Raw genomic sequence first — 27624 nt, 5'->3', positions numbered from 1 at the left:
TCTGCCCACAGGGACCACCAGCACCCCACACCGGCTGCAGGCTACCGAGGAGGCTGGAACCGGAGAAGAATGGGGCTTTGTCCCCACAAAGGGGACTTTTGGGTTTAAACACTCCAAGGGGTGGAGAGGTCAAAGGTCAACAGTCTAGACAGTGGCAGCAGAAAAGAGGCCAGGGCAGTGGGCGGATTTCAGGGAGCAGCTCCCCTCCCTGGCCCAGTCAGCCCCCTCCACCCCCACCCCAGGGCACACAGGCATGGGAGCAGACACACACACACACACACACACACACACACACACACACACACACACACCAGCTGGCCTGGCTTCCTGGCAGAAACTTCTAAGACAAAAAAAAAAAAAAGGCATCCTGAATCTCCTTTTCCAGCCATCCCCCTGGTCAGGCCCTTTCTGTTCTAGAAGTCATCATGCCAGCCAAGAGCAAGGCAGCTGAAAACGACTTTCCTTACCAAAACCACTGCAATCGGACAATTCTGCAAAGGCCTGGCACCTCTTGGGAAGCCATGATTTCTGTCCCCCACCTGCTCTTGTCTCTCCCCATGGCCAAGGGACCTTGGCTGGTCCTTGGTTGGACCATGTGGCCCAGGTGGCACAAACCCAGTCCACCACCTCCAATTCCTGCTTCTTCCCACCTTTCTTTCCTTCTTACTAACGTCTCCTTACTTCTTTTTCAAGTTACAAGATCACGTCCATACCACCGGCCTTCTTTTCGGTGAGCAAGGGGGAGCCGAAGGGACTGAGAGAAGAAGGGTATCAGGTGTAGAGGGTCTGACCTCATCAAGGAGACGTTACCACCAGACACCCAGATGACCATTGCTGCCCCTCTCCCCCAGCCTTGGCAACCCCCATGGGGGGCCAGGGAGAGGCCCCCCCACTCCGCTTTCTTACAAGATTCCCCCAGCAGCCTTCCCACCACATCCCTCTGCCCATTCTTCTACCTGGAACACCTGCCGTCCAACCATTCCCATCTCTCCCCTCCACACCCTGCCAAGCCACACCCACTTCACAGCCCTTCCCCCCACCCCGTTCTGTGTGCCCCCCTCCTCCTGAGACTTTGCAAAGAACAAGGGAGCAAGAACGGGCCTAGGTTCTCCCTTCTCACGGTGGGGGGGGGGGGGACATTTCAGTCCGAGACCCAACGAATGCAGACAGACACACCATGGAGAGAACAGATGAGTTTGCCCAAAAGAAAAAAAAAAAACATTTTTCAAATTTTTAAAGTGGAAAATCGAAGTGAAAAAAAGCTGGCAGTAAGTGGGTGAGGTGTTTGATGGCTGTCTGATTAAAGAAGAATGAGCGAAAGGCTCTACGTCGCGGACGAGGACAGGATTCCAGCTTGACTTGATGAGAAAACCTAAAACCGTTGCAGAAACACAAAAATGACACGCATACACTCAACAATGATCAGACAATAAGTTATACTTCTGAATTTCTGAATCACATGGTGCTTTAAATAGAGAGGCAAAATGAAGACAAAGGAAAGATGAAAATGTGGAGTTTGGGGATGGTGTGTCCGGGTTCTAGCGGGCACCCAGCTAAGCTGAGGCCTGGCTCATCTCCAGGTTCCCCCCCCTTTTCCCTCCACGTCTTGCCTGAATTCGTTTCCTCCTTCACACCTCTGCAGATCAGACCTTTGGGGGAACAGAGCTAGATGAAGCCTAATGTTCTCAATAAGACCTCTGCGGATATCCTCCCGAGCTCCCCACATCCAGAACGGCCACAATTTCTGCTCACACAACCCTACACAGCAGATTTCTCAGGAGAGGACAATCTCAGACCGGGGATGTAAACTGAGCATTTCTGGCAGAAGGCAGGCTGGCATGGGGGGTGGGGCAGAGTCCCAATCAGTTCAACCTGCCAGCCATAGGCCACGCTCACTGCCAAGTGCAGGCCCGGAGTCACCCACCTGGAGCCACTTTCCCCTCCAGAGAAAACCCAGGATCCAGAAAATGCATTTAACTCAGAAACCCGTCCGCCTGGTTCCCAAGCGGCACAGCCGAGGCAGGAACTCCCCTGGCCATGAGAACAAGAGGCCAAGAAGGTGAGTGTTTAAGAAAACGAAACAAAACAAGCATCTCTTCTGTTTTAGGAAGAACTGCTTGCTGGGTAACACTGACACGATCCAACCCGCATCAGACTCCAGCACACCTCGCACTTCGGGAAATTATAAAAACCCCGTCTTCCCCACTCCCACCCCAAATAGGAGAACACTTCCAAAATGTGTGTTTTCCTCAGTTGGCGTCATGACTGCTGTTGTCATTCTTTTCCTCTGACGGATATCAAGGTCCCGCTGAGTTCAGTGGCCTCCCGGGGGACGTTCCTCTCATCCCTGGTTGCTAAGTTCAAAGTTGCCAGGGAGTAAGATCAAAATTTACTCCTGAGTCCTGGGCCCGTCTCCAGAACCATCTATACAGAAGCCCACTGGCCGCTCCACCCCCCTCCTGCTCAAACACGCCAGCACACGTGGGGACCAGCAAACTCCAGCCCCCGGGCCCCACTCTGGGCCTCCCCACCCCCCCACCCCCACTTAAGGAGAACAAGAAGCTGGTCCCCAGCACCAAGCCTGCAAAACTCTGGGTCACATGTGGGGTGGGTTTGCAGCTGCTACAGAATTTTACATTAAAAAAAAAAAAAGTCATGTGCAAGGTCAAAATGACAAGGGCTGTGTTCCCACCCCTGCTCCAGAGTCCCCAAGGGTACAGCTCACGGCTCTGGCTCTGGCGTCGAAAGGGTCAGCTGGCCTTTTTAACCACCTGGGGCAGCAGTTTCCAACCCCCTCTCCCCCACCTCCCTCCCACCGCCTGGCTAAAGGCCCCGCCGGCCCTGAGGAAAGGGAACTCGATGTCAGCTCCAATACAAAGACATGGGTCCTGTTTTCAGAGAAGAGGCAAGACAGGGCTGCATCCCAGGAAAAAGAAAAGACACGTTGCTGTCCACGAAATCCCGCCTTTTAACCAAAGGGAATATAAATTCCTCTGTGCCCAAACTAGCACTATTGTTTTTAAAAAAGAGAATAAGAAAGAGAAGAAAAAAAAAAAAGCCCAGCCATATCCCAAGGCAGCCCTTTCTGGGGCCATCCCGAATGTCGGGATGTGGTTCAGGGCAAAGACTCTTCAAGGAGGTTTTAAGTTTGGGAAAAACCAGTCACGGACAGAGGGAACTCCCGAATTCCTTCATCAGAGACTTAGAAAAGCAGGTGAGCAGGTGGCCCCAGCTGGGGGCTCAAGAGCAAAGACCCACCTGACTGGGATTCCCTGCGGAGATCAGAAGCCACCAGCTTCCCAGCCGCTGTGGCTGTGTCCCCAGATGCAAAGGGAAATAGAGAAAAAATTTTTCAGCCACCTCCTTCCAAGCGACCAGCCCTTTCGTGGAGAAGAAGGGAGAGGAAGTGTGTAAGTTGGAATATTGATTCAAATCAGATTCCCAGCTGATGCGCTGATCCCCCTTGGCCAGGTCCTTGGGAGGGCGGACGTCCCTCCCGGGGTCTCTAGTAGGACGAGATCTTGGGAGGCCCAAGAGGCTCTCAGTGTTTGTGGCGACAGCTGATTTGGCCTTCTGACTGCTCCAGGACATCCAGCATCTCCTCAATGATGGCCCGCAGCGCCCTGCCCAGCTGGTCTGCATTGTAGGGCTTGCCCAGGGGAGGCACGTGAACAAAGGCTGAGCGGCCATGACTCTGGTACAGCGAGGTGTAGTAGGTGAAGTCACAGAGGTACCTAAGTTTCAGGGCGTCGGGGGCAGGAGGAAGACAAAAATGGGGTCAGAGTCAGTAACGGGACAGCCTCCATCCAGAGTTGCTGTACGACCCCCAACCTCGCCAGAAATCTACAAGACGGAATATGCTTGTCCCCCCTACCCTCCCCACCCACCCTGGCTTCCCAGGTTGGCAAAAATGAACAAATCTGGTAACTCGGAGTGCCAGTATGTATGTGAGGAGGAGTGGGATACGGCTCGTTGCTCCAGGGGGAGGATTGGGCAGGCTAGGAATATGGCAAAGGCCTGGGCTGGATGACAGGTTCTTGCCGGTTTGGGAGAATCTACCTTCAGAAGCCGTCTGCAGGAGGGCACAAGACAGATGAAGGTGTTCACTGCATGGCTAAGTATAAAGGCAACGTAAGAAGTGACCCGCTGGGGTCTGCATGTCCGTCCTCAAATTCAGTGTTGAAGTCCCAGCTCCCCGTGGGATGGAATTAAGAGGCAAGTCCCTTGGGAAGCGAGAGCCCTCAAGAATGCTATGAGTGCCCTTATAAATGTCCTTATAAAGGACATCCCAGAGGGCTCTCCTCCTCCTCCTGCCAGTGAGGACGCAGCAAGAAGTCAGCAGTCTGCAACCTGGAAGGAGGCCTTTGTCAGAACGTGACCAGGCTGGCGCCCTGATCTTGAACTTCTCAGCCTCCGAAACTGTAAGCCATCCCTCTCGGGTGCTTATAAGCTGCCCGGTCGGTGGGGTTTTGTTAGAGCAGAATGAAGGGGCTGGGGCACAACGTGACTTGTCCACGGAAAGAAGCGTGGCTTCACACACAGCCACACCGAGGAACGAGTACCACGTAGCCGTTCGCAAAGCATGCAGTAGGCCCCGGAGGGGAGCGGAGATTCCGCCAAGACCCATGTTGGGTGCTCGCGAGTGAAACCGAGGAAGGGGACTCTCAGGAAAAGGCACCTCCTGTCACTTTATCCACAGAAAAGCAAAGCAAACTAGGTCAGAATCCCAAAGCAGCACTCCAAGCGGTCCCTAGGCAGCTGACCCTTGAACATGGGTTCGAACTGCAAAGACCCACGTCTTCAAGGACTGTTTTCAAGAAACAGAAGACAGTACTGTCAATGTATCTTCTCATGATTTTCTCCTTTAAGTTTTTATTTTAATTCCAGTTAGTTCATATACAGTGTTCTATTATTTTTTAAAAGATGTTGTTTATTTATTTGAGAGAGGGAGATAGCGAGAGAGAGAGAGCATGAGCAGGGAGGAGAGGGAGAAGCAAACTCCCCGCTGAGCTGGGAGTCTGATGTGGGACTCGATCCCAGGACCCTGGGATCATGACCTGAACCGAAAGCAGACATTAACCCACTGAGCCACCCAGGCGCCTCTAGAGTGTTCTATTAGTTTCAGTGTGTGATACAGTAATTCAACACGTCCATCCACCACCGGTCTCCCAGCATGAGAAGTCCCCTCCTTCACGGCCACCACCTATTTCCCTCACGCCCCGCTGGTAAACCGCAGCTTGTTCTCTACAGCGAACAATCTATTTCTTGATGGGGCGCTCGGGTCATGACCCCAGGCTCCCGGGATAGAGCCCTGCGTGGGGAAAATCCCTGCTCCGCGGGGAGTCGTCTTCTCCCTTTCCCTCTGCCTGCCGCTCTGTCTGCTTGTGCTCTGTGTGTCAAAGAAAGAAAGAAAGAAAATGTTTTTTGGTTTCTCTCTCTCTTTTCTCCTTTGCTTGTTTGCTCTGTTTCTTAAATTCCACGCGTAACTAAATCACATGGTCTTTATCTTTTTCTGGTTTATATCACTTAGCATAATAGTCTCTAGCTCTGTCCGTGTTGTTGCAAATGGCTAGATTTCATTCTTTTTGGTTGCTGAGTAATATTCCTGTGTGTGTGTGTCTGTATCTGTATCTCTACACAGATATATCTCACATCTTATCCACTCATCAGCCGATGCGTACGTGGGCTGTTTCATCTCCTTATGACTTTTTTTTTTTTTTTAAACGTAAGCACTATGCCCAGCGCTGGGCTCAAACTCACAGAGATCAAGAGTTGCACACTCCACTGACTGAGCCGGCCAGGTGCCCCTCCTCACGATTTTCTTAATAACATTTTCTTTTCTCAGGCTGACTTTATTGTAAGAATACAGTACAGAACACATACGACCAACACAATGTGTATTAATCAACTGTTTATGTGACCGGTAAGTTTCCGGTCAACAGCGGGCTATTAGTAGCTAAATTTGGGGGGTGGGGAGTCAAATGTAACACAATTTTCAATTACGCAGGGGGATGGTCAGCACCCCTCCCCCCCACGTTGTCCAAGGGTTAGTTGTCTACGGAAAGGTGTAGGAGGTTTTACAACTAAGTCTCAGATCTAATAGAGAGATTGCTAGGGAGAAGGGGAAAAGGCAAGAGAATTTTTCACGATGGGAACATATGAGAAGATACTCTAGAATTCTCTGTGCAATTCAGTCTACTGAATCTGCCACCTGCCGGCTTTGGGCTGGAGAAGGATACAGAATGCTGAGAAACGGGTGCTGACAGGACACAGAACACAGAGGACTCAACTTGGTCTAGGGGGCTGAGGAGATCCCCCCACCAGGAAGGCCACCTGTTGGAGCTAAGGCCTGAAAGATGCCTTACCAAAGGGAGATGAGTTCTGAGCAGCGGCCACAGCATGAGCAAAGGCCCTGAGGCTCGAATGAGCGTGCTGTGTTGGAGCCACCAGAGGAGGCTGGTTGGTGGGACTGGCGTGCAGTAGGGGCAGGGAGAGCAAAGGTAGAGGAAGGGGGGAGAGGTGGCAAGGGCCAAACCACACATGCCCTGTGGATGTTGGAGATAGGTTGGGATTTTATTCTAGGACACTATCTGATTTAAATGTGTAAAAGACTTGTAAGAGGCTATTTCTTCTCAAACCGATGTTTACCCTGAACCTCAAGGTGCAACCTTATTTGGATACAGGGGTCTTGCAGATATAATTAGTCAAGATGACATCCTGTCGGACTTGGGTGGGTCCTAAATCCAGCAACGGGGGTCCTTGTAAGCAGGCCACGCAAACAGATGCATGCAGGGAAGAAGGCCATGGGGAGATGGAAGCAGAGATTGGGGTGACACAGCCCCAAGCCAAGGAACCCCCAGTGTTACCAGCAGCCACCAAAAGCTGGCAACGGTCTCCCTCAGAGCCTCCAGAAGGGGTGAACGTTGCCAACAGAAGGATATAGACTTTGGACTTGGCTTTGGACTTCTAGCCTCCAGAACTAGAAGAGCATGAATCTTGGTTGTCCTAAGCGACCAAGTTGATGGGCTTTGTCATGACAGCCACAGAAAACTACCACAAAAACCAAATGCTTAGATGGGGAGGGCTGTCTGGGCCAGGGCAGAGGGGCAGGAGGACCACCAGGGAGGTGGCTGGGGCAGTGCCCACGCAGGAGACGCCAGGGCTTGGGTGAGGACACACAGGCAGACCTACACATCGTGAGTCTTGAAAGCAGAACGAGTGGGACCTCTGCGAGCGTACACTTTGCTCCAAGGCTCATGACTGGTGAGTGCTCAGCCCACAGAGGCCAAAGTCAACATACTTGTCTTGCCCGTTGCTAGCCTGGGCCAGTAGACAAGGGAAACCACCGCTCACACTCACCCCCACGAGCCCTACCTCCCGGCATCTTGTGAGATGGTCACAGACACGTCCAGGCCCAGCGTAGTGACCCTCTTACAGACAGCGTCCATGTCGATGATGGAGTCAATGCTTTCCGGGCCGTCCTCCACGCAGCACTGGGAGCCGGGGCAGAAGCGACAGTTGTCCAGCCCCTTGTAGCCTTTGTTATGCCCGCACTTCTCCAGTGTGACCGTGGTCGCCATGCCCGACACCCCCACATGCACCACGAGCTGCAGACAGACGGGCAGGGCTTAACCGGGCTTGGCCGTGAGACCGTGGGTCCCATCCCCCCTACCCCGGGCCAAGATGATGATGACAGCATCCTCCCCGGGGCTCTGCCCAGGGTCACATTGTTTCTGGCCCCCGGCTGCAGGAAGAGACCATACGGTCACCCCACTGAAAGGTCTGCCCAGGAAACATGCCCGGATGTGCGACATGCCAGGATGTTCATTGCAGCTGTGTTACCCGAGCAAATACCAGAAACCACCTCACTGGCCATTACCAGGGGGCTGGCTAATAAATTAGGAGCTACCAGGTAGCTGTTAACGTGCCAAAAGCAGTTCTTTTTTTTTTTTTCTTTTTAAGATTTTATTTATTTATTTGAGACAGAGAGGGAGAGAGAGAGAGAGCATGAGTGGTGGGAGGGGGAGAAGGAGAAGCAGACTCCCCACTGAGCAGGGAGCCCAGTGTGGGGCTCAAACCCAGGACCTGAGATCATGACCTGAGCCGAAGGCAGATGTTTAACTGACTGAGCCTCCCAGATGCCCCCCAAAAGCAGTTCTGTAAGGAAGGATCTTCAAGACATACTGTCAAATACCAGAGACAAGGTGTAACCTCCAGGAATCTAACCTATGTTCCAAGAGGTCATAATCTGGGGGTATAGCTAAGTGGTAGAGCATTTGACTGCAAAGAGGTAATAATCTGTCAGTTGTCACTTCAGTGTTTTTTCTAAAAATGAGAAAAAAAAAGAAAACACTGGCAGGCTCAATAATGGAAAAACAGTTATATTCATTACTAAAAATTGCCCAGCTGTTACAATGACATCAGAGGGATAAGTTACTGAGCATTACATCTGAAACTAATGAAGTACTGTACGTTGGCTAATTGAATTTCATTTGAAAAACAAACAAACAAACAAACAACAAAAAACAAAAAGAAATCACGTAAGGGAGACTTTTTCATGACCTAGGTAATAAGATGCTCATGATAAAATATTTAGAAAAGGCAGAAGACCTCAAAGAATATAGTTGAATTTCAACTATTAATTGTGTATATGCTTACACACAGAAAGGGCAATGCAAACGTAAACATTTATATATGAGGACATTTAAAGGAGGGGCTGAGGAGCATTCCAGGTGGCCGTGGGGGGGGGGCACATGGCTAGTGGGCACTGAAAATGCAGTTGGTATGAACTGAGATGTGACGTCAGTGTGGAACACACCAGATTTTAGAGGCTGGGCACCTACATACACAAAGGAACGTAAGATATCTCCATAACAACTCTTTTACAGTTGATTACGGTCGAGATAATTTTTTTTATTTATATATTTTTAAAAATATATTTATTTGACAGAAAGACAGAGATCACAAGTAAGCAGAGAGACAGGCAGAGAGAGAGGGGGAAGCAGGCTCCCCGCTGAGCAGAGAGCCCGATGTGGAGCTCGATCCCAGGACCCTGAGACCATGACCTGAGCCAAAGGCAGTCGCTTAACGACGGAGCCACCCAGGCGCCCCGACTGAAAATATTATTAAAATTTATTTCACCTATTTATTCTGACATTTTAAAAAGGTTCCTAGTGGGACATTTAAAGGGTCCTAGGGAATGGCGTGATAACGTCTAGGGGGCCACGCGGGCACAGAATGGAACTCTCTGGAGTTACAAAGTTCATTCACTGACTGGACGGCCCACACCTGGCGCTCCATAAACAGAATCAGGGAACGTGAAAACAAAGCAGCAGCTGTAGTATAATGAGCTGAACGGTGCTACTCCCCTCATACCAACCCCCCCCCCCAAAAAAAACTGTCCCTGTTTCACTGCCAGGAAACCGTGACCGAGACCTTATTTGGAAAAAAGGGTTTTTCACAGACGCAAAAAAGTAAAGGATCACGGGAAGAGACCCCCCTGCATTGTGTGGGTGGGCCCCAAATCCACTGGCACGTGTCCTTCAGAGACACAGGAAGGAAAGGCAGAGACACGTGGGGAAGTCTGTGTGACCGCAGACGCAGACACGGGAGAGACCCCGCTACAAGCCAAGGAACGTGGAGCCCCCAGAAGCTGGAGGAGACCAGGCGGGCAGGGGTGCCGCTGCTGAGACCCAGATCGTGGACTTCCGGCCTCCAGGAATGGGAGAACCCATCTCGGCTGTTCTAAGTGTCTACAGCGTCTGCTACAGCAGACCCAGGAACCGCGTCCACGCGGACTGCTTTTAACAGCGCGTGCGGACGGGAAACCGCGCGTGTGAGTGACAGCCGTAACCGTGGTGCCCGGTGACTCACCAGGGCTGACTCTCTATGCGTGGAAATTTAAAAACAAAACAAAACAAAACAAAAACACGTTCAGGGGCGCCTGGGTGGCTCAGTGGGTTAAAGTCTCTGCCTTCGGCTCAGGTCATGGTGGGTGGGGGGCGGCCTGGGATCTGGCCCCGCTTTGGGCTCTCTGCTCAGCGGGGAGCCTGCTTCCTCCCTCTCTCTCTGCCTCCCTCTCTGCCTACTTGTGATCTCTGTCTGTCAAATAAATAAACAAAATCTTTAAAAAGAACAGGTTCCGGGCGCCTGGGTGGCTCAGTGGATTAAGCCGCTGCCTTCGGCTCAGGTCATGATCTCGGGGTTCTGGGATCGAGCCCCGCATCAGGCTCTCTGCTCTGCAGGGAGCCTGCTTCCTCCTCTCTCTCTGCCTGCCTCTCTGCCTACTTGTGATCTCTCTCTCTGTCAAATAAATAAAATAAAAATCTTTAAAAAAAAAAAAAAAGAACAGGTTCATCCTTTAGGGTAATTTTGTTTGTTTAAGTAGAAAGAGGCCAGATGGCATACACAGAGAGGAAAATGCCCACTCACAGAGGCTTCAGAGACATCTCACTAAGCCTCCAGGTCGACCTCTACGAAGGGACCGATTCCATTTGATACCCGACAGAACAGCTCCTGAGGAAGGAGGTTTCCAGGGGTTGACCCTGGAAAATCCGCAAGGGCAGGCTAGCGTGGGAAGCTAGGCGGGGCCCCCACAGGCCACCAGTACCTCACCCATCAGCGAGGCCAGCACCCCTCCAACTTCCCAGGCAGCTTTCACTCCTGACCCCCTGGGGCTCTCCAAGTCCATTGTCTGGGCAGGGCGGCATGAATCTGTGGTGGGAGGATGTAGCTCCTGTCTTGTCTCCATTCCACCACATCTGGCAATAGCCAGTTCCCTGCCATTCTCATGCTCCCTTTGTGGAACCCCTGAGTCCCCCTTCTCCTTCCATGAGGTTTGGAGGGAGGTGATGCCACTTCCTGGCCACCAAAGTAGGCATGTGACCAGGCCTCACAAATGAGAGCATTTCTTCCTTCCTCCAACCCCCGAGCCGTAGTGCTTGGCTCAGGGGCTGGCGTGGGACCCAGCTGCACCAGTGAGAATCAACCATGGACTCTGGGAAATTATCAAAAGGAAGGTTGTTCTCCTTCCGCTGAGGGGCTCAGTCGGGAAGGTATCGCCCAGCAGCCATCTGTTTTTGCCAAAGCAAAAACGAAGAGCAAAACAAAGCTGAATGGCCAGGAGGGAATGCTGATAGCCTGGATTAAGCTATACCTGAAGCATACAAACACTGGCATTTAAGCTGAGCTAAGGTGTGTTCTGACTGTCACATATAACCAAACATGTCATGACTGAAACTGACAGGCCAGTGGGACAGAGCCAGGCTCTGGGAGGTCCCAGATATTTGCTCTCCTCTCTGACATCCATGGGTAACCCAGGAAAGTATGGCCCTTTTGGGGGACAAGGCCATGTCATCAGGCACGTGAATGAAGCAGGAACAAAGCCACTAACAAATCATCCATGTGTGGGGTGCCCACCTGCGGGTCCTGATGAGGGAGCACCTGCCTTCGCCCCACTCACCTGTGGGCTGTGCTTCTCCCACAGGGCAGGGATGAGTCTCTGGACCGTCTGGTACTCGACGGGAATCTCATACACGTGCAGGTCCACACTGTCACCAAGCCCGAGCTTCTCCAGCTCCTGGAAGGGAGAGGAGACAAGAGTGTTGTGGCAGGAGGCACGTGCTGCAAGGTGAATGAGCTCCCAGGGAATACACTGACCCACCCTCAGAAACCAGGTGGGGCTCCTGACTCAGTGTGCCGAGTAGAGTAGAACGGAAGGTGCAAGTGCTGCTCTGCCCCAAAGCTCCTCCCTTCCCCCACTTCCCCTCCCCCCAATCTCAAACTCTCTCCACATCTCCCGGGGCAGCAGCATTAACTCTGCAGTCTTTAGAACTAAGCAGCCCAGTGTGAATTCTGTGTGACCTTGGGCAAGTTACTTAACCCTCTCTGAGCCTCAGCTTCCTCATCCATAAAATAAGGACAAAAAAGTACTTAACTCACAAGGTAGCTATAAGAATTAAATGAACAAGTTCACACGAAGAATCCTAAGCCATGCCCGGCACATAGCAAGTGCTCAACTAATATTGGCTACCATTATGACATTTGTTTTTGCTGTTGTCATTACACTTTCCTCCTCGTTACACCTGTTAAGAATTATTTATACGGGCGCCTGGGTGGCTCAGTGGGTTAAAGCCTCTGCCTTCGGCTCAGGTCATGATCCCAGGGTCCTGCGATTGAGCCCCGCATCGGGCTCTCTGCTCAGCGGGGAGCCTGCTTCCTCCTCTCTCTCTGCCTGCTTCTCTGCTTACTTGTGATCTCTGTCAAATAAATAAATAAAAATCTTTTTTAAAAAAGAGAATTATTTATAGATTTGGTGCTTGCTACATAGCAGGGTCTCACAGTATGTGTTTACAGAGGGATCTACCTCCTTAGGGACACCCTAAGGACCTTGAGCATGAGGTGGCTTAGAAACATCACAAATTGTGCACAAAACTGGGCTGCATGTGCCCCTTTCTGGGGAAAATATTGATGCTTTCTTTCCTTGAATTCTCCATGTGGTCCAGCAAGTGTCCACCTCTTAACTCCCTGCGGGTAGAGCCTAGGACCAGGTCTCCTTCCCCAGACAGCCCAAGGCACAGTAGGAACAGTGATCCCTCTACCCCAGCACCCAGGGGCAGGGAGATGAAGGGTTTTGGGCGATGAAGGTTTTGGCTCAGCATGAAACACTGAGTATTTTTCACAGTAAAATTAATACTCCGAATAACGATTATTGGCAGGATTGTCTCCTTTCATTCTCCAGTCTCGTGCACTGGCTCAAAAATGCTACCGCTGGCGGATGTCACGGGAAGGTTCTATGGATGGGTCCCAGGCAAAGGCTTTTTCGCATGCACTTGGCCTCACTGAATTAATTCACTGCAGGTGAGTTCCCGCATCTCCTTAAGTGGCTTCAGGATTTCTTTATATGGTTGCCTTGACCTTGCTATCCACGCTGTCCCAACGCCATGCTCCTTTGACCGCAGTGGCTGGAGAGTAGCCAACACTTGGCAAGGCAGGCACCTCCCCATGGACAGATTATTCCAAATTGCTCCCCCAAGAAAGTGCGTCAAGGTCACTTGGAGACAAGGACACCTGGAGGGTAGGTGGGACGAGGTGTATGTGTGGGGGGAGTCTCAAACGCCAACACAGGGAACTGGGACCCCATTCTTGTCACAAAGCCCAATGATGTGCATGATCAGAAAGAGCCCAGCCCCCCAGGAAAGCTCATGGCCAGACAAATGAGGGCAGGGGTAGACCAGCCCCCCCCCAACACTGGTGCCTGGGTGGGCTGCAGACCGTTGCTAAAGCACGTGGCTGGGAGGCGAGGGGGGTGACATTGTCTGTGAAGTCAATTTCAAGACATTTAAACACACGTTAAGAGAAACTTTGTAAATGGTTTCATTTCTCTTACAATGATTTCTCTGTCATCAGTATTTTTACTCTTCACGTTCCCTTCTCATCTAAGCCTCACCTTCCTGGACTGTGCAGTGGGATCAGGGCGGACATTCTTTAAAGGGTGTGGGCACCTGGAGATGAAGTGGGCAAGGGGGCTTGCCAGTGGAACCCCCGAGAAGGCTTTACATCTGGGATCCCTGTTTCCATTCCCACCAATTCATAAATGCTCACTGGCTTGCTGTGTGCTGTGGGCCTGGAGCGATGGTTTCGAATGGCCACACAAGCATGGACAGACCCCCTTCTGCTCAAGAATTCTTCATAGTAAAGTGAATACTCCAAGTAATAATTATCAGTAGGGTTGTTTCATAGAACTCCCAGATCTCACTCAGTGATTTGAAAATGCTACCCCGGTGGATATCAGAGAGATCCATGGGTGGGATTTATGGGGTACCCCACTTTTTAAAAATTAACATATAATGTATTATTTGCCCCAGGAGTACAGGTCTGTGAATCATCAGGCTTACACATTTCACAGTACTCACCATAGCACATACCCTCCCCACTGTCCATAACCCAGGCACTCTGCCCCTCCCCTCACCACCCCCCAGCAACCCTCAGTTTCTTTTGTGAGATTAAGAGTCTCTTATGGTTTGTCTCCCTCCTGATCCCATCTTGTTTCATTTTTTTCCTTCCCTACCCCCCCGAGCCGCCCACTCTGCCTCTCAAATTCCTCATATCAGAGAGAGCATATGATAATTGTCTTTCTCTGATTGACTTATTTTGCTCAGCATAATACCCTCTAGTTCCATCCCCGTTGTTGCAAATGGCAAGGTTTCGCTTTTGATGGCTGCATAGTATTCCACTGTATGTATGTATACATATTTTTATATATCTCCAATCTTCTTTATCTATTCATCTGTTGATGGACATCTAGGTTCTTTCCATAGTTTGGCTATTATGGACATTGCTGCTATAAACATTCGGGTGCACGAGCCCCTTCGGATCACTACATTTGTATCTTTAGGGTAAATACCCAGTAGTATGATTGCTGGGTTGTAGGGTAGCTCTATTTTCAACTTTTTGAGGAACCTCCATACTGTTTCCCAGAGTGGCTGCACCAGTTTGCATTTCCACCAATAGTGTAGGAGGGTCTGGGGAACCCCAAGTTTTGTTTGGCAAATTGATTTGGAGACCCAAGCCCCATGGTCTCCCACCCGACACTGCCCCAACCTCTTGCCTCCCAAGGCAGAACCAAAAATCACATCCCACCCTTCCCCAGCTCCCACTCCCATTCAGAATAAAAATCCTAACTCCCCACCATGGTCCATGAGGCCCTGTGGGAGCAGGACATTGCCAACTTCCTTGCCCTCCTCTCCCTTCATCCCCCCTCCCTGATTCACTTCCTCCAGCCTCCCCACATAGCCTCCCGCACACTGGACTCACACCTGCCTTAGGACCTTTGCACTGGCTGTTCTCGTTGCGTGGAACACTCTTCCCCTCACTTTCTGGTCAGTGGACTCTCTCCTTAGCCTTCAGGTCTCAACCTCCTGAGAAGCATTTCTAGCCCCACAAGGTGGTATCCTTGTCCCAGGACAGGACATGCACACAGCAGGTGCTTGGGAATATTGGCTGAACAATTGACCAGCTCAAGCGTAGACTAGGCAAAATGTAGACCTAAGTGCTCACTTTCCTCAACTGTAAATGTGGGTTTGGACTAGCTGCTACCTTGGACTCTCTTTTCTTTTCATCCATTCTTACATTCAAAAGTAGTTCCTGGGCTGCCAGACTGGCTCAGTCAGAAGGGCATGTGACGCTCAAACTCAAGGTCATGAGTTTGAGCCCCACGCTGGGTGTAGAGATTACTTGAGCAACCTTTTAAAATAAATTTAAAAAGTAACTCCTCGCTATCCACAATAATGAAGAGACAGAGACAGCCCAAGCCCCCATCAGTGGATAAAAGCATAAAGAAATAAAATGCAATCTAGCCACATGATTGAATATTATTCAGCCATGAAAAGGAATGGAGCCCTGATTCATGCTATGATGTGGATGAACCATGAAAACAGTGTACTGAGTGAAAGAAGCCAGATACAAAAGGCCACACAGTATATGATTTCATGTACATGAAATGTCCAGAGCAGCCAAATCCATAGACACAGAAAGGAAACTAGTGGTTGTCAGGGGCTGGAGAAGGCGGGATAGGGAGTGGCTGCTGATGGAGATGGGATTTCCTTTGGGGTGACAGAAATGTTCTGGAACTGGAGAGATGTGGTGGTTGGACAACATTGTGAACGTACTAAATGCCACTGAATTGTTCATTTTAAAACAGTTACTTTTATGGTATGTAAATTTCATCTCAGTAAACAAAGAAAAGAGAGAAAAAAGTAGCTCTTAACTGCATGGATGGTGGAAGGTAGGAGTCATAGCCTCCAGAGCCAGTTGACCACGTTTGTTCTTTCTTCCTACCACTCACTGGCTGGGTGACCTTGGGCCAGTCATTCACCTACTCTGTGCCTCAGTTTTCTCATCTGTAAATGGGATTAACAGCAGTACCCATGTCACAGGGAAGAAAAATAAAACAATATACATAAAAGGCATAGTGCCTAAAAATGGCTCCAAAGATGTTAACTTAAACTATATTTTAAAACATGTATGTGCTTCCTTTAAAAAGAAAAAATCAAAGGAATTTCTTCTGGCTAAAATGGAGCCTCAGGAATCAGATTTTCATGCCCCTCACCCCTGGTCTGGAACAACTAGGGAATAAAATAGACAAATTGTGTAAAATAACACTTTTCTGACCTTGAGGAGTTAAAGCTGGGGTTCTAGAAAGGGTAAGAAGGCTACAGTTTGCAGAGTGGAGTCCTGGAAAGAAGACAGCTGAGTGGAAAGGGAGGGAAGAGTCAGTTAATGCAGAGATCTGTTGAGGGTCTGAGAACTAATGGGCATATATAAGTGCGAGACCAGGGACAGAGCCGCTTGAAAGCAGCAGAGGGAAAAACCCTCAGAGTTCACACAGGGTATAAGTACTTCGTGTTCCTCCCAGCCAGAGTGGAAAAACTTCCTAAGGAAGTGGAGAAAAATTAGCCCCAGAATAAAGGACTATTCTGGTCCTGCCTTGCAAAACTTAACAGCAAGGCTGGAAAGGATCAAACTATTTCCAGCAACTTAATTGTATCCCAGAACAAAGCTCAAGAACATGCAGAGGAAATTAAAAAGTACCCGGCGGGCCCCAAGGTAAAATCCACTAGGTCTGGCATTAAACCCAAACTCACCAGACAAGCAAAGAAGCAGAAAATTAAAACCCATAATGAGAAAAATCAACTACTAGAAACGTGCCCAGAAACAACAGAGATGTTAGAATTAATTAATATTTAAAGATATTAAAGCAGCATATTGGGGTGCCTGGGTGGCTCAGTGGGTTAAGCCTCTGCCTTCAGCTCAGGTCATGATCTCAGGGTCCTGGGATCGAGCCCTGCATCGGGCTCTCTGCTCATCAGGGAGCCTGCTTCCTCTTCTCTCTCTGCCTGCCTCTCTGCCTACTTGTGATCTCTGTCTATCAAATAAATAAATAAAATCTTTTAAAAAAAAGGCAGCATATTTTAAAAATCCATACAGATCAAGTCTGAAGCCCCCCCAAGTCTAGATCTCATCCCCAGACTTCACCGGTAAGCACTGTAAACAGCACACAAACCCGTGCAGACCTGAGAAAACACAGTATTCATTTGTACATCAACTGTATCCTTCAGCTTGTTTTCTCTACTCAGTCACAGGTTGAAGAGGTCTAGCTAGATTGTTACATGTAGATCTCTTTCCTTCCCTTTTCCCTGGAGCCCAATATTCCATTTCAGACATGAGCTGCCTTGGGAGCTGCCATGGATTTAAGTATTTTGCTACACTGGAATATTTAAGTGGCTTCCAAGTTTCCGCAATTACAAGCCATGCCACCGAGAACATCCTGTGTACATTTCTTGCATCTGTGTGTGAGGCATCAATGCTAATTAAGAAGTGGCCTGGGGATGCCTGGGTGTCTCAGTCGGTTAAGCATCTGCCTTTGGCTCGCATCATGATCCCAGGGTCCTAGGATCGAGTCCCATGTCAGGCTCCCTGCTCTGTGGGGCCTGCTTCTCCCTCTGCTTCTGCCTCTCTCTCTCTCTGTCTCTTTTGAGTAAATAAATAAAAAATCTTTGGGGTAAAAAAAAAAAAAATTGGAGGTATCTGTGTAAACTCCAGGGTTTTGACACAGAAATGGGTATAGGTAAGGGTATGTGTCTGTGTGTGGGGGTGAGTGTGTGTGTGGGGGTGTGAGTGTGTGTGTGGGTGTGAGTGTTTTCCACCTCTGCCCCCTGACAGAGCTCAAGAGGTAATGACAGCCCGGTAGCAGTGCGCACACCCAGCTCCCAGCTCTTGGTTTTTAAATGTTCTTACCGAAGACAGAAATGAAGGCTTTATGTCAAAATTGCTAATTTCAAGGCCGCAGCTGGGAAAGAACATGGGTGAACCTGGAGTTCCCATAGGACCCGTCAGTTCCCTTCCGAGGCATATGTATACCTAAGGGAAATGAAAGCCTATGTCCACACAAAAACTTGTACGTGAATGTCCACAGCAGCACCATTCACAACAACCGGAAGGTGGAAAGAGCCCAAATAGCCATCAGGGAATGAATGACTAGTCAAAATGCGGTACATCCATACAATGGAATATTATTCGGCCATAAAAAGGCATGAAGCTTGGACACATACACACTACAGCGTGGACAAGGCTTGAAAACATGACGCTGAGTGCAAGAAGCCAGACATAAAAGGGTGCATGTCATACGATTCCACAGAAAATGTCCAGAACCGGCAAATCCATAGAGACAGAAAGTAAATTAGTCATTACCAGGCACGGGGTGGAAAGGAGGAATGGGGAGTGACAGTTAATGGCATGGGGTTTCATTCTGGAGTGATGAAAATGTTCTGGAATTAGATTAGTGGTGATGGTTATACAATTCTGTGAATATACTTTAAAAAAACCCCACAAAATTATTTATTTCAAAAGGGTGAATTTTATGGTATGTGATTATATTTCAATTAGATTATAGTTTGGTTTTTATTTAACTTTTTAAAGATTTTATTCATTCAAGAGAGAAGATGAGACAGAAAGATTCTCAAGCAGACTCCGTGCTGAGCAGGGAGCCTGGTGTGGGGCTCGATGTCACAACCTTGAGATCACACCCTGAGCCAAAACTAAGGGTCAATGGCTTAATCCACTGAGCCATCCAGGCACCCCCTCTATCTTGTTTTTTGTTTTTGTTTTTTAATGCCATGAAGCCCCTGATATCCAACACTTAGGTAGAAACCAGAAAAGAGGGGTGCCTGGGTGGCTTAGTGGGTTGGGCCTCTGCCTTTGGGTCATGTCATGATCTCAAGGTCCTAGGATCAAGCCCCGCATCCTGCTCTCTGCTCGGCGGGGAGCCCGCTTCCTCCTCTCTCTCTCTGCCTGCCTCTCTGCCTACTTGTGATCTCTGTCCAGAAAGAAAGAAAGAAAGAAAGAAAGAAAGAAAGAAAGAAAGAAAGAAAAAGAAAGAAAAAGAAAGAAACCAGAAAAGACAAAAGAAAGGGATGCCTGATAAATGCCGTGAAGAGCCTAGATGGGATCATGGAGCAGAAGGACTTTGGTGGGAAAAATCCATGAAACCTGAATAAAGTCTAGACTTTAGTTTTAGTAATGGAGCGGCGTCGGGTCCTTCATTTTGCGACATGTAGTAGTTACGAGAGATGTTAACACCAGGGGAGATCAAGTGAGGCACAGACAAGAACTCTTTGTATTCGCTTTGTAACCTTTCCAAATTCCTAAATTCATCTCTAAAATTATTCTGAAGTAAAGCTGATTTACAAAAAGTGAGCCTGGGACCAAAGAAAGAAAGATGTGCACAGAAGAAGATGGGAACACAGCAAAAGGACACAGGAGCTGTGGAAGGGGCTGCCACGAGCCAAGTGTGGGACAATTTGAACATCAAAATAAGGACAGCAAGCGATTGTCACATATTGAGGATGGTAAGTATCCATGAGTCCACACGGATACAAATAGGCTCCTAAAGCAAAGGCCATAAAAAGTGTCAAAGGAAAGATAGAATTAGAGGCGCCTGGGTGGCTCAGTGGGTTAAAGCCTCTGCCTTTGGCTCAGGTCATGATCCCAGGGTCCTGGGATTGAGCCCCGCATCGGGCTCTCTGCTCAGCAGGGAGCCTCCTTCCTCCTCTCTCTCTGCCTGCTTCTCTGCCTACTTGTGATCTCTGTCAAGTAAATAAATAAAATCTTTAAGAACAATAAAATATAACAGATTCAGGCAAGACTCAGCGAGAGATGCTAAAAGGAGTGTGGGGAAGTCTAAAGAAGTATTTATGTGGTACAAAGTATCATACGACAGGATACTTTTCAATTACAAAGCACAAGAAGAGAAAACTACCAGATCTCATTTTTTTAAAAAATATTTTATCTATTTATGTGACAGAGAGAGAGGTCACAAGTAGGCAGAGAGGCAGGCACAGAGAGAGGGAGAAACAGGCTCCCCACTGAGCAGAGAGGCCGATGAGGGGCTCGATCCCAGGACGCTGAGATTATGACCTGAGCTGAAGGCAGAGACTTAAACCACTGAGCCACCCAGGCGCCCCCAGATCTCATCTTTTGTAGCAAGTGATCAAGGGCAACAACACCGCAATACTTCAAACTCTGATGCCTCCTGATACAATGCACCAAGAAAGACACAACATCACTTCTGTGGGATTCCTGCCAAAACCAACAGCCTCAGTATAATCACGAGGAAACATCAAACCATCCATCCTGAAAGACACGACCAAGGAGTGAGCAGTTCCCAGCAAACTTCGTCATGTTTGACACAAAGACAGACTGAAGAAACTTTCAGATGACAGTGGATTAAAGAGATAAACAACTAAACACAACATATGATAGAATTTTCTTTATCATTAATAAATTTACAATCAAATGATGCATTAATAATTAATCATTTATGATAATTAATTGTTAATGACTCAGTAATAATATTAAATAGGTGTTGTAAAATCTGAAGAAGACTTGTAGATTCTAGAATTGTATCTATGTTAAATGAGTCTGATTTTAATCACTGTGCTGAGCCTGTGTTTTAGGAAAACACAATGAATTATTTAGGGGGACAAGAGGTACCCTGTCTGTGGGGCGTCTGGTTGGCTCAGTCATTGGGCATCTGCCTTCGGTTCAGGTCCTGATCCCAGCATTCTGGGATTGAGCCCCATGTTGGACTGCCTGCTCAGTGGGGAGCCTGCTTCTCCCTCTCCCTCTGCCCCTGCTTGTGTTCCCTCTCTCACTGTATCTCTGTCAAATAAATACATAAATAAAATCTTTCATTTAAAAAAAGGGGGGTATCATGTCTGAAATTGACCTTTAAGTGATTCAGAACAGGGGCACCTGACTGGCTCAGATGGTTAAGCCTCTGCCTCCAGCTCAGGTCATGATCCCAGGGTTCTAGGATCGAGCCCCACATCTGGCTCTTTGCTCAGCAGGAAGCCTGCTTCTTCCTCACTCTCTGTCTGCAGGCCCCCTTGCTTGTGCTCTCTCTTTCTCTCTCTCACTGTCAAATATATAAAATCTTAAAAAAAAAAAAAAGAAAGAAAAAAGAAATAAATGACTAAGAACAGGGGTGCCTGACTGGCTTGGTGGGTGGAGCATGTGGGTCTTGATCTTAGGGTCCTAAGTTCGAGCCCCTCACTGGGTGTAGAGACTGTATAAATAAATAAACCTAAATAGATACATAAATGAATGAATGAATGAATGAATGAATGACTCGGAACAGGGCAATTCCTCAAACAATTAAACATTATTATAATATGATCCAGCAATTCCATTTCTGGGTGTATATTCCCAAGAATTGAAAGCAGCCTCTTGGGGCGCCTGGGTGGCTCAGGGGGTTAAAGCCTCTGCCTTCAGCTCAGGTCGTGATCCCAGCATCCTGGGATCAAGTCCCGCATCGGGCTCTCTGCTCAGCAAGGAGCCTACTTCCTCCTCTCTCTCTGCCTGCCTCTCTGCCTGCTTGTGATCTCTGTCTGTCAAATAAATAAAATCTTCAAAAAAAAAAAAAAGAGAGCAGCCTCTTACAGAAATATTTGTATGCCCATGTTCGCAGCAGTGCTCGTCACTCTAGCTAAGCTATGGAAGCCATGCCCGTGTCCATCAGCGGATGCACAGGGATAAGCAAACAGTGGTATAGCCACACAGTGGCATATTATTCAGTCTTGAAAAAGGAAAAAAAATTCTGACTGAGGCTACATCGTGGATGAACCTTGAGGACATTACGCTGCCTGAAATCAGCCAGTCGCAAGAGGACAAACACTGTATGGTTCCGCAGATGGGAGTCCCGAGAGTTGCCAAATGCATTACCGACAGAGCACAGAAGGGAGGGGCTGGGGCTGAGGGAGGGCAAAGGGGAAGTCAGCGTTTAGTGGGGACCGAACTCCAGTGTGGGAAGACGCGAAACTTCTGGAGAGGGATCGTGGTGATGGTTGCACACCAGTGTGAATGTGTTTAGTGCTGCCGAACTGTACACTTAAAGATGATTAAGATGGTAAATGTTATGTTATATATATTTTACCACAATAAAATAAGATGACTTGGAAGTCAAAAAAATTTTTTTTTACATTATACTTATCTATCTACCTCATTTATCCTTAGAGAAAGAGCAAATGTAATACAATGCTAACATTTGAGGAAATCTGGTTACGGAAGGACTACTTCTCTGTCCTCTTCTTATAACTGGTCAAAATTGTTCTTTCAGTGGAATGAGACAGTTGCTGCTTCTGCCCCTAGGGCTGGCAGAGTCTCCAGCAAAGACTTTTATCTTGGTATGAGGTCAATAATCTGTCTACCTTGACCTGCTCTCACCACCACTCCACTCTTTCTGACTCTCCCTCCCCCCCACCAACTCCAATTCTACCCCCCACCCCGCCCTTTTATTTTCCTGTGGCCCTGGCAGACTTTTCTGGCAAGTGAAAATACATTAAAAAGCCAAGAATTAAAAGAATCCATCTCCTGGACTTACACCGAGGACTTCAACAGATCACCTTTACTTGTTTGGGTCCAGCTGGGGAGCTGTCCCCAGCTAAGCCTGCTGTCCACGGACCAGGCCACCCACAAGCCCAGGCACTGGACTTCGTGAAACCACCTCCGTGCACAGGGGGACTCAGGATGCTAACTCGATCAGTGACCAACCCAAGATACCTCTGGGGCACGGTAGCCACACACCCCCCCCACCCCAGGTCACTATGACACGTGATGTGTTGGGGTCCCTGGGTGGCTCAGTGGGTTAAAGCCTCTGCCTTCGGCTCAGGTCATGATCCCAGGGTCCTGGGATCGAGCCCCGCATCGGGCTCTCTGCTCAACCGGGAGCCCGTTTCTCCCTCTATCTGCCACTCCCCCTGCTTGTGCTCACTCTCTCTCTGTGTCAATAAATAAATAAAATCTTAAAAAAAAAAAAAGACATGTGATATGCCAAGGCTGGATGCCTGGCTTGGAACAGCAAACCCTGCCACGGATCCCCTCTGCCTGGCAGAATGGGCAGTCCGATGGCGCTGAGCCACCTCACTTGACCGGAGCGACTTAACAGCTGTCCCCACTGGGTGATATTTCTTTGAGCATTAGTGGGATGGCCACATGCCCACATCAGTTCTCAGTAGTAGGAAATGAGCTGACATCACCAGGAGATCACAGACTGAGTCACCTTTTTCCAACTTTTTTTTTTTTTTTTTTTAAGTAGGCTCCACGCCTCATTTGGGGCTTGAATTCCTGACTCTGAGATCAAGAGTCACGTGTCCTACTGCTAAGGCCAGCCAGGTGCCCTGCGAGTCACCTTCTCATCCTAAACTTTGTTCCTCACATCTTCTGGGCCCTCAGCTATGCTCTCCTCACCAGGGGAAAAAAATCTAAACTAAGAAAATTGCCACCATAGGGGCGCCTGGGTGGTTCCGTGAGTTAAGCATCTGCCTTCCACTCAGGTCATGATCCCAGGGGCTCCCTGCTCAGCGGGGAGAATGTTTCCCCCTCTCTTTCTTGCTTTCTCTGTTACTCTCTCTCTCAAATAAATAAATTAAAATCTTAAGAAAAAAAACAAAATGAAACAGCCTCCAAAAATATACACGAGCACCACCCACCCCACCCCCCGCTACCTCCCGCCCACAGCATCCCCACAGTGAGGCAAACCACCTGTTCATCAAACACCCGGAGAGGAGTGTCCCTGTTCATTTTGGAAGCGCCCCCAGTGCCAATGGGAGCGGGAGTAGGGGGTCAGTAGGGGAAAGAGCCAGCTGCCCCTCCCACCCCAATTCTGACTAAGCAAGTAGCAGCCGGCACCTGGGGGGACACAGACCCCATGCCCGCCTGTTCACTGGCAGCTTGAGACCCATCAAACTCATCTAAGATGACCGAGGTCAGGAGAGCAACTGCGTCCCAGGCAGGGTGGGGAATGCTGGGGAAGCTGAGGTGGGAGGGAACATTCCAGGTTGATGGAATCGTTCACTATCCTCATTGAAGCAGAAGGGATGGGGATAGAAATCCTCTTCCCCGCAGTGACAGGGGTACGGAGACCCGTCTGTATCACTTTATGCAAATTGCTTCCCAATTTTAAACCAGGCAACGGAGGGGAAGGAACAAGCTATAAAAGTTCAGGGGGAGTTATCAGAAGCGGGTGGTCCATAATCTAGCCTCTGGACACTTTCTGATCCAAGAGAGCTAGGCAGTTCTCCTGCGGGAGGAGGCGAGTGGCAGCATCCCCCACGTCCCAGGACACTGCAGCGAGCACACTGCAGCGAGCACAGCCGCCCCGCACTCACATCGTGAAAGGAACAGGGCTCACGTGCCCCCAGACTGCGCATTGTCTATACCCCAGTCTACCTGACAAGACCCCGCCGCGAGGCCGCATCTGACCGATTCCCTTGACCCCACAACAAAGACCCCCTTTGTTCCCTGGTTAATATCCTTAGCAGGTCTGTCTAGACTCACAGTGGCAGTAATTGTCCCGTGATGTCACCAGGACCTGTGACCCAGCTCCTCCTCGCTGTGCTTGGGCAGGGAACACTCCGGACGGCCAAACAAGGGGGTCCCGGCCCTTGACACCCACCTGAGCCTCCTAGGAAGAGAGAGACCTGCGGCCAGCGTCCCACACTCACCACCCTAGACCTAGAGGAAGACAGGATGCTCCAAAAACGAAGTCTGTCCTGTGCGAGGTGCTTAGGGGCAGTGCCATGCTGGGGAACGAGGAAAAGGGGGTGCCCTCTGTCCCCACACTCCCACCTCCCCAATGTAGCTGGTGGGAGACAGTTCATTCTGCACTAGAGCACAAGTTCATGCAAGGCGTGAAGAAGGAAGGTTAGATGACAGAGGGACCAAGGAGGCGGGAGAGCCAGGGGAGAGGAGACAGTGACAGACAGAGACACAGAGAGGGACAGAGAGAGAGATGGAGACATAAGGGGAGAGAGACATGAAAAGAGAGAAACAGAGACCCCCAGAAAGACCAAACGAAACTGAAAGATGGAGACATAAGGGGAGAGAGAGAGATGGAGAGTGCTACGGAGACATAAGGGGAGAGAGGGAGAGACTGGAGGGAGGCTCAGAGAGACAGAGACAGAAAGACAGATAGAGAAGGGGAGAAAAAAAGAGAAGTTAGTGGGTCCCTGAGAGAGGAGGCATTCCTTCTACAGGGGACAGCTTGGGCTTCTGAAAAATGCATGGGGACAGGAAGTTAACTGTTGCTCACTCTGGGAAACAAAACTCCCATCTTCAGCTTGAGGCGATCACTGTGAACTACCGCCTGATCTCCCGTCTGGATCCCACCAAGAACACTCAGCCATATTTTCCTGAGGGACAGATTGGACCCATCCAACTGGATGCCTTTTCATGCGCAAGTCTGTTTCATCCAGGTCAACTAAAACACACCAAGGGCAGCTCCCAGCAACCCCACAGACAGATCCCACACACACTGTACTTTGTGGAAGGTGATGGACCCAAGCACAACTCCTCTGATGCCAAGTTCTAGAACAGATGACACCCACACGGCAGAAAAAAAAAGAGAGAAAGTCAGCAGAGATGTTTACACCCGGGGGGAAATAGCTAAGAAGGGCCACAAGGAGCTTCTGTGATGAGAAAGGGGCTAGGAATGTTCTAGATCTTGATCCAGACACAGGTAGCACGGAGGTGCACGTGCGTGAAATTTTATGGAGTTACATGAGGCAATCACTCAGCGTATGTACGCGCAACTCTAGCTTTTGGTTTTGGTTTTGGTTTTAAGGGGAACAATCACATCTTGGGAAAGTTGGTGTCTTTTTTTTTTTTTTTTTTTTTTTAATCCATGGAATGGTAGAGAATCCTCTCTTCTTGCTTCACAGGCTTGAGGTAGAAAATGGCAAGTCTTCCAGAGGCAAGGTCTGGCAAGACGGGCAACCAAAATATCAGGGGCATTTCCCCTCCAGCAGCAGAATGAAAAAGCTGCCATCCTCCACCATCCGCATCCCAAAGCTCAGAGGGATTTCCAAAGATTGTTTAATTGATTTTTCTCCTATTTAGATGCAGATCATAGTGTCTGGGGCCCAGGAATTCAGACACACGGCTTTGTGTCCACTCAGCCCCGTGAAGGCTCCTGTCTGAAACTCGCACAAAGCCAGACACACAACGTCTTCAGAAACACGCTGTTTCCTTTTTGTCTGGGGCTCTAGGGAGAGGGTACAACGAGCAGAGCCTGGGACACGCTCCCATCTGCAGGGTCCTGGGGACCCTGTCCCTCTGTCCCGCTCACAAAGTGGGGTGAAATGTTTTTTAATAAAAAAAGAAAAGTGGCCAAGATTTAGAGGTCTCTACTTGGGGTGATATAAAAAATGGGGGAGGGCAAAACTAGGGGTGGACGCATGGAGGTTTCAACTTGGATTTTTCTCCAAATTCAGGGCTCTGGCGTGAAAAGCAGGGAATGCTTTAAATCAAGCAGCTAATGGGCTAGGATTAACATGAGTTTGGCTCCGGTCTCTGCAGACCTGATTTATATAAGAAGAAAACGGTTCTCTCTTTCTCTCTCCCCATTGTTCCCGTCTGTCTCTCCAAATGCCCCATCTGACAAAGAAAGTGGAAGGCTTGCAGGCTGACAACCTGCTCAGGACAGTGGAAAAGACACCCCCTACCCTCCAATCTGCAGCCTTCTCCTCCCACAACTGCTGGGAGGCAACAGTGAGGGTCACTATACCTTCTCTAAAGGCTAATACATCCTCCCAACATCCCTTCCTGGTCCCCCCAAACCTGGCTGTGGCAGGGGAGACTTTGAGTCACTGCCACTCCAGTTTCCTGATGGTGTGATCTCAGATAACTCCCCGGGGGGCCTCGGTTGCCCAATCAGGAACATGGGCACAAGAATGAGCACACCCAACCATGCAAAGGTTGTGAGGGAAATTCAGAGTGCTTCGTACACAGCAAGCCAACAAATGTGGTTATACTGGTCACCATCCGGAAAGGTGTGGATATCAGACTTAAATGTTTTGCAGGAAGCTTCAAGGGACCCGTTCTCTTCGTAGGTTCCTTCCTCTCTTTGGTGCCATATATTTCCATGGGGAGCCCAGCCCTGAGTCTGATTCCTACCCTCCAGATCTGAGTTACCTGGACTGCAATCCAGCTGGCGTTCACGGTGTGTTCTCCAAAAGGGCCAAATCCTGGAAGAGCAAACAGGAGAAGCCGTATCACCACCCAGTGACCTCTTGTAGCCTGCCCAGGGTTGCGTTGCTGCCGCCACCCGGCAGAATGGAACAGGGAACTTGGGCAGCAGCTGCCACCAGGGCCAATGTCAGGGGCCTGGTCCTGTGATCTGGGGCACACCCAGAGCCCTTCAGAGAGCCCCTCCCATTTCTCGCTCTTAACTGCTTTTATTTATTTATTTATTTATTTGACAGAGAGGGAGAGATCACAAGTAGGCAGAGCAGCAGGCAGAGAGAGGGAAAAGCAGGCTCCCCGCCAAGCAGAGAGCCTGATGCGGGGCTCGATCCCAGGACCCTGAGATCATGACCTGAGCCGAAGGCAGAGGCTTAACCCACTGAGCCACCCAGGTGCCCCTCTTAACTGCTCTTAACTGTCCTTTCTTATCTTCCCCTTTGCCCAACCCTCGTGCCTGCCAAGGGGCCAGTGGCCTCCTGTTGCCCCAGAAAGGGCTCTCGATTTTTTCCACTATCCCTGATCCTCATCTATAATTATTTTTATCAC

At 49.4% G+C, this 27624-nt stretch overlaps 1 protein-coding gene across 2 annotated transcripts in view; it reads right to left on the bottom strand.

The window, feature by feature from the left end:
- Positions 1 to 331: 331 nt before the first annotated feature.
- Positions 332 to 27624, bottom strand: part of PGPEP1 (pyroglutamyl-peptidase I) — a 29076-nt gene continuing 1783 nt past the window's right edge. Inside the window, exons 2-5 of one of the 2 annotated variants that reach the window (XM_045991014.1) lie at positions 27028 to 27080; positions 11462 to 11578; positions 7375 to 7607; positions 332 to 3734 (exon numbers count right to left, since the gene is read on the bottom strand). In XM_045991014.1, the coding sequence (XP_045846970.1) occupies positions 3542 to 3734; positions 7375 to 7607; positions 11462 to 11578; positions 27028 to 27080 (596 nt within the window). In that variant the 3' untranslated portion in view covers positions 332 to 3541. Of the gene's footprint in view, positions 3735 to 7374; positions 7608 to 11418; positions 11579 to 27027; positions 27081 to 27624 lie in introns of those variants that run through there. The other variant, XM_045991015.1, reaches the window with a different exon arrangement.

This window comes from Meles meles, chromosome 20 (assembly GCF_922984935.1).
Source record: "Meles meles chromosome 20, mMelMel3.1 paternal haplotype, whole genome shotgun sequence".
In the NCBI taxonomy this organism is placed as follows: Eukaryota; Metazoa; Chordata; class Mammalia; order Carnivora; family Mustelidae; genus Meles; species Meles meles.
The sequence above is the reverse complement of the archived record's forward strand: the minus strand, read 5'-3'. Positions and strand labels throughout refer to the sequence as shown.